Source organism: Lottia gigantea (assembly GCF_000327385.1).
Source record: "Lottia gigantea unplaced genomic scaffold LOTGIsca_43, whole genome shotgun sequence".
Taxonomy (NCBI): Eukaryota; Metazoa; Mollusca; class Gastropoda; family Lottiidae; genus Lottia; species Lottia gigantea.
In genome coordinates this window covers 272,570-279,833 of record NW_008709504.1, presented here as the reverse complement: position 1 = coordinate 279,833, position 7,264 = coordinate 272,570, and the positions used below count along the sequence as shown (strand labels likewise).

Genomic DNA, 7,264 nt, shown 5'->3' with positions numbered 1-7,264 from the left:
GTTAAAAAAAACTTTTAAACCCTTTTTTTAAAAAAAAAACCCCCTTTTTTAAATTTTTTTAAAACCCCCTTTAAAAAAAAATTTTTTGGTTTTTTTTCCCCCCCCCCCCCCCCCCCCCCCCCCCCCCCCCCCCAAAGCTCACTCAGAAATAATGAGAACAATGGTTTAAAACATACTTTGAACACATTTTGGAATGTCATGAATCCATTCCCCATCGATACAATAATTCTGAGTTTCGCCAGAGATAAAATATCCCTCTTCACATATATATTCATAGTGACTGAAAGAAACGGAATGGAGTTTAACGCCTTAAGTTTCTTAATCGTAATCGACTAACGAGGATGAAGCACCAAGTAGAACGAGAACAAACTCGTCTTGTGGAGCCACAGGGAAATACATGGGACTGAATAAGTTTGATCCCTTTTTGGAGCAGATCAGGCCGCGTATTCCCGAAACGATCTTAGCGGTAGGATATCCCCAGGTCTTGACTTCTAACACTGTTTCTAGGATATCCTAGGGTCTTAACTTCTAACACTGTTTCTATGATATCCTAGCGCTAAGTTCGTTTCGAGAATACGACAGCACTCATTGTATCAGACATACTTTAAGAAATATTAACTTATAAAAACTCAACGAAAAGGAGTAAAAAAAAGCACGGGGAATGAAATAAAATTACATTGAGCTTTAGAAGGAAGGTGGAGTTTTAAGTCGTGCATATCATGTTTAATTTGAGCTAATGAATCCGACTGACAGACACGTCTCCACGATCAAGAAACGGTACAACATCTGGTCGACTCCATTACTGTTCCGATCTTCTGGAAGAACAACGTCATCTGCTGCCATTACAGTCCGAGATGTGTCCACGTTTTGAACTATAAAACTATGGATATATTGTATATTGGTAACGCTGCAATAGCTTTTAGATAGCTCTTTCAATGAAGACTACTAGGAAATGCCGTGGTGTAGTAACCAACCTTTCTGACCACTCGTCAACTCCACCATGCTCTGGACCATCATGTTCATCACACAACATTACTTCTTCTTCTTTTTCAACACATCTGGGGTCAAATATAAAAATATGAACAAGTAAGATCAACAAAGTAGATGTCTCGATCAGACTTTGACACACCTCTAGCTTTTCATCAGACCTCGAGACATGTCCATGAAATCTGTTTCTCAACGGAATTGACACGGTCCCGGCTAACCAGTCGTTAATAATATTGGAAAGTTGTAGGGGGGACTTTATAGTGGTCGCATATTGAAAATGATTGCTTAAAAACCATAGACACAAAAACAGGATTCAGAATTTCGAAAATGACCCTTACTCGAATTTTTCTCCTTTCCATTGTCCATCCTGTCCACACACCTTGTAGTCGTCACTAGAGCTTTTAATATAGCCCGAGTAACACCTCAAGATTGCCTCCGACCCCACCATTCTGTCATTGTCACTGTATGTAATATGTCCGTTCTCTGCTTCCAGCTGATCGCACTGAATCTTTGGCACTGGAATTAGATATAGAACAAGAGTTTTACGCCCGAGTCTTGCGTCTGATTGGGTTAATTAAATAAAGTGCGTAGCAGCTTCATTGGTAATAAGTCATCCTTCCTCACAATTCTAGTCTACCCAACTGTAAATGGGTACTGAATAAGTCATCTTTCCTCATAATTCTAGTCTACCCAACTGTAAATGGGTACTAAATAAGTCATCCTTCCTCTTAATTCAAGTCTACCCAACTGTAAATGGGTACTAAATAAGTCATCTTTCCTCATAATTCCAGTCGCCCCAACTGTAAATGGGTACTAAATAAGTCATCTTTCCTCATAATTCCAGTCGCCCCAGCTGTAAATGGGTAATGAATAAGTCATCTTTCCTCATAATTCTAGTCTACCCAACTGTAAATGGGTACTGAATAAGTCATCCTTCCTCACTGCCTACCCAACTGCATGAGTAAAGGTAATCTGTAAAAAGGTCCTTGAGAAGAAGATCTCATGTGGACCCCGGCCGACCTAAGTTGTTAACCTTGTAAAATAATTGCCAAGAGATCTGACCGAGAACCTGCTGGGATGCTCGAGATTCAAAGCTGTAATCATTGTAATGTCATTGCTCGGGCGGTTGGGCCAAGGACCAGCTGGTAGACAGAATTCCAATCCTTGTGATCTTTGTATAAAGGTAAATGACACGTGAAAAAAAAAGTTGAAAAATTCCACTCACCACAGCGAGGCGGTGTGGAGTCCCAGGACCCATTCATACAAGTTAATGTCGAATGATCCTCAATTCTAAAGTTGTCATGGCAACGGTACTCAATGGTATCACCTTCCAGAGACCGTAAGTTACCTTTTAAGACTTCTCCATCACGTACCTGGGGTGGTGGTTTACATTTTCTGACTGAAGTACAACAGAAGGATTAATTGGAAGTAGGCCTATACGATATAAGGACCGAGGTCAGGTCACATCCATTGGTATCAGAAAGAAGAAAAGAGTTATCGGACAGTGTAACAAAGTCGTGACGTGGGAGATGTCCGATTCTGAAAAGTGATTTGGCCAGTTTGAATCCTGGTCCACAAGCTACTTCTAAGACGTTGTTATTCCATTCGTAATATAAACAGACAAGCGACAAGAAAAACATAAACGAGGTTGATAGTTACCACAAATTGGTGGAGATGAATCCCACGTGCCGTCTGGTAAACAATAAAGTAGTTGTCTCCCTTGTATTTCATAATCTTCCTCACAACTAAACCTGACTTGTCGTATTAACTCCACATCTGATATTTAAGAAAAAAAAGGAGCTTTACGTCTGTTTTCATTTGTCAATCAAAAGCATTTCTGAATTTCCGAAATAGTTCAAACACTACGACAGGTCATTTTCGCAGTTTTTAACAATACTGACTGTATAAAACATGGTACGTACTGATAACATAGTCATCAGACATATGTTTTACTGGCTCTGGCTGGACCACAAGATGACTGGACACTTTCGGAACTGGACAAGAATATTCTGAAATAGACATACCCAATTAATATTGTCAAGTTGTCAAACCCAAATACGGAATACACGCCATAAGCTTTTCAGACTCTTTGAAAGAGACGCCCATTTTATATTCATCAACATTGTATATTTAAATTCTCTGATAATGCAGAATGGTTCAAAACGCGATATTCGTTGGCTGATCGGAAAAAAATGTAGCTATATGTCGGGCTCCAGATGTACCATATAGATCCAGTCAGAATTGAACAAGTTTATTTGACCTACCACATACTGGTGCCTTCCCGGACCACTGTCCTGTGTCTAAACAGGTCTGGTTGACTTGACCAATTAATAGAAAATTAGGTGGACATTTAAAACTGGCTATAGAACCTTCAGTTGTATTGGTCAGTATGACTTCACCATACACGGGAATATTGGGACTTCCACAATCTTTTACTGAAATACGAGGTACGGTAAGACAGCTTAGGATTGAGGTGGAGTTGTAGCTATATGGGGGAGGTGGGTCGTTCTCAGGTACTGGATACCAAATGTAATTGGAGGGGGGATGCCCTATAACCTGCTTTACCTCGCCATCTGCAGGGATACCGGGGCCTCTACAGTGTTTTACTGAAATAGCTAAGAGGGAGAAGGGTGAGGAAGGTGTTTGTCCTTCATTATGTGGGATGTAACTAAAAATTGGAGTAAAGTGTACCGTTTATATCAATAGTTTTTTAGGGCATAAAAGCTCATTATGACTGTTAACACCTTGTGGATATTGTTATTTTTTCAAAGAAAATTAAGATCTGGTATTCATTGAAAGCATAAACTATCGGTGCTAAAGATTTCAGTACACTAATAAAGACTGCATTGGAGTTTAATATCCTACTTTTCTGCGCTTGATCTCATAATTTGCCGCTGATAGCTATCAACAAATATGAAGTCTGATACCTAGGACGACAGTGGTTTTTACTGGTAGGAGGTGGAGAATGTCTACTCTCAAATTTCTTTTCACAATGCAGCGGTGTGGTCAACTTACAAATTTTGGTTTGGCAATATCCTCCAATATAACCTGGTAAACACTGACAGTCACCATGGTGATCACAACTTCCTCCGTTTTCACACCGACATTCTACCAACAAAAAAAGGAATTTCTGGAGGCATGATATATAAAATACATAGGGACTTGTTGAACCAGCAAGTCCACGGGTTCCCACCCTAAGGAGGCACCACCCTCTTAAGTAAATGAAGGAGGGCATATGCTGAAAGTTCTCCTGAGTGAGGAGGACCAATCAATGGGTCCCCACTAATCCAGTTCAGTCACAACAAGCAACAACTGAGAAGTCGCAATTACCACCAGCGGCTCATGTTCAGATATCTAGATCAGTTCGTAGATCTGAATGATGGGAATGCGTTACCATTCAACTTAACTGGTTAAACAGGACCCTCGTTGTGTTCGCTTATCGCTACGCTAACAACATGTACGGCCTACGTCGTTAAATTGGGAGTAATCTGCTCCAATAAAACACAGACGTGGTATGTCATTTGGAAACAAGAGGAACATTCACCTTCTCTACAAAATGTTCCATACCAGCCTTTCTTGCATTTCAAACATCCATCAGCATCACAATGAACACAATGTCGATATTTGGCACACAGTTGAGACTTTCTGTATTTTTCACACGGTTTACAGGTTGCCCCCCATGCAGTTATCTTCATACACCTATAAATAAAATTGCGTTTTACGTGGAAAGGATTTATATCCTGATGTTCTGTATCTTATTGGACTAATGAAATGAAATGGAGTTTTATATCCTTCTGTTCTGTATCTTATTGTACTAATGAAATGAAATGGAGTTTTATATCCTGATGTTCTGTATATTATTGGACTAATGAAATGAAATGGAGTTTTATATCCTACTGTTCTGTATCTTATTGGACTAATGAAATGAAATGGAGTTTTATATCCTACTGTTCTGTATCTTATTGGACTAATGAAATGAAATGGAGTTTTATATCCTACTGTTCTGTATCTTATTGGACTAATGAAATGAAATGGAGTTTTATATCCTACTGTTCTGTATCTTATTGTACTAATGAAATAAAATGGAGTTTTATATCCTGATGTTCTGTATCTTATTGTACTAATTCAATGAAATGGAGTTTTATATCCTACTGTTCTGTATCTTATTGGACTAATGAAATGAAATGGAGTTTTATATCCTACTGTTCTGTATCTTATTGGACTAATGAAATGAAATGGAGTTTTATACCCAACTGTTCTGTATATTATTGAACTATTGAAACGAAAAAGAGTTTTATATCCTACTGTTCTGTAAACAAATGAAATGAATATGATTTTGTATCCTACTGTTCTGTATCTTATTGGACTAATGAAATGAAAAAGAGTTTTATATCCTACTGTTCTGTAAACTAATGAAATGAATATGATTTTGTATCCTACTGTTCTGTATCTTATTGGACTAATGAAATGAAAAAGAGTTTTATATCCTACTGTTCTGTAAACTAATGAAATGAATATGATTTTGTATCCCACTGTTCGGTATCTTATTTCCAAGAAATGTGGACCAAGCCAGTGGCACCTGCTCGGTCCACTAACCTAATGTTTCCTAGAAACGCCACTGCATCTCGAGTCAAATTGAAAATTACCTTTTAATATGAATATCCACTGTCGTTTTTCCACATCTACAAGTAACGATTCGCGGGTGACACGAGGATGTTACAACTAGACTGGGTAGTAAAAAGGTTGCTGTAAACACAACAATGCATCCAATAATACCTGAAAAATCATATAACATGAACTTGACGCAGAGAATTTATACGACTTTCAATTGTGGTGATGGATTAACATAATCGTCCCCTTTATGGTCATTTTCTTAACATAGTTTCCCATTGTCTTTGGTGGGGCTGGAAAAAGCGTTTAGTCATTTTGGTGGAACTTTAACCGCCAGTTAAAGGCACTTGAAAATTGTCTCGTCAGTGAAAAATCGCAAAAATGGGCTATACTGCCTATACTTCCTTCATTGTACAGTATTTGCTGTTGCCCACACTAACCCAGGCTATGTACGTGAAAGATCCCTCGATCGTTGAAAATGAGTATGATTATGGTACATTATCTCTCATAGCATACAACGTGAGATTGCCCTCGCCCTCACTAACCCAATCAGTCTATTCCTTTAGCTTCGAAATTATCAACTAATACTGGTAAAGTTAAGACCGACCTGCCATATTGAAGATCCTGTTTATATGATATATTACTCTAACTAGCACGTAATAACCCTATATATATAGTCTCTTATTAATCATCGTTTCCGACTGGCCGCTTACTTCCTATTTACATCGAACTTCACTTTAGCCATTTTTCATGCGGTATCTCATTCGTTATAGTCAATATATTACACAATTTAACATTATTAAATGATGCTGTGTTGAAAGGCCCAATTCCATATACAATGTAGTGAACTCTGTTATAGATAATCCCAAATATATAGCAATCATTACTAGATCTTGAAGGGATACTTAGTTTAGGAACCTTAACACTAAAAAACATTATTAGCTTTGTAGACTCTCTGAAAATGCTGCTGAGTTGACATGCCCGATTCCAAATAAAACGTTATTTGTAACTTGAACTCTATTATAAATAAACCCAAATAGAACAGTAATCATTATAACCTCTGCATAGTTTACCAACCTAAATATCATTGGCTATGTGAACTCTCTGAAACAGATATCAAGTTGACAAACCTAGTAAATACCAGATGGACATTGCTACCCACGAAGACTCTTAATAATTCTGAACAGACCCATGGCATGATTAAGTTTCCTTCCGATACGTCGGATTTCCTTCGAGATAAGATAAGAATTGATTCTCACGACGACCGACTTTGACTTAACAAATAATGTTTGAGACGAGTTACTTCCCTTGAAGTGTATTGTGACCTAGTTTTAAGCAATGGTGAACAAATAATAATAATAATAAAAAGCAGGGTTCGCACAGTTTTGAAAAACCCTTGAATTCCGTCCGTTGCCTTGAAAAACCTTGATTTCAAAAAAAGTCTTTGAAAACACCATAAAAAACCCATTTTCTCTTGAAAAGTCCTTGAATTTTGAGTAGAGTCAAATTGTGTATATTTTTATCATTAACCCCATTGACAAATATTAACTATCTTTATTGATTTCACAGTTCAGAAGTTCAGTACATGTGTATTCTGTCAGACTAATATCCTTGAAAAGTCCTTGAATTTCAAAGCCCAGAGTCCTTGAAAAGTCTTTGAATTTTT

General features: G+C 37.8%; 1 protein-coding gene across 1 annotated transcript in view; it reads right to left on the bottom strand.

Annotated features, from left to right (window-relative positions):
- The window catches only part of LOTGIDRAFT_164015 (hypothetical protein), a gene marked incomplete at both ends in the record, with an annotated part of 9,915 nt that extends 3,703 nt beyond the window's left edge, over positions 1-6,212 (bottom strand). The window contains 11 exons of the mRNA XM_009060511.1: positions 177-280; positions 975-1,058; positions 1,326-1,503; positions 2,213-2,386; positions 2,647-2,763; positions 2,889-2,996; positions 3,252-3,422; positions 4,003-4,095; positions 4,532-4,686; positions 5,634-5,763; positions 6,206-6,212. Of these exons, the coding sequence (XP_009058759.1) occupies positions 177-280; positions 975-1,058; positions 1,326-1,503; positions 2,213-2,386; positions 2,647-2,763; positions 2,889-2,996; positions 3,252-3,422; positions 4,003-4,095; positions 4,532-4,686; positions 5,634-5,763; positions 6,206-6,212 (1,321 nt within the window). The remainder of the gene's footprint in view (positions 1-176; positions 281-974; positions 1,059-1,325; positions 1,504-2,212; positions 2,387-2,646; positions 2,764-2,888; positions 2,997-3,251; positions 3,423-4,002; positions 4,096-4,531; positions 4,687-5,633; positions 5,764-6,205) is intronic.
- Between the last annotated feature and the right edge of the window lie 1,052 nt (positions 6,213-7,264).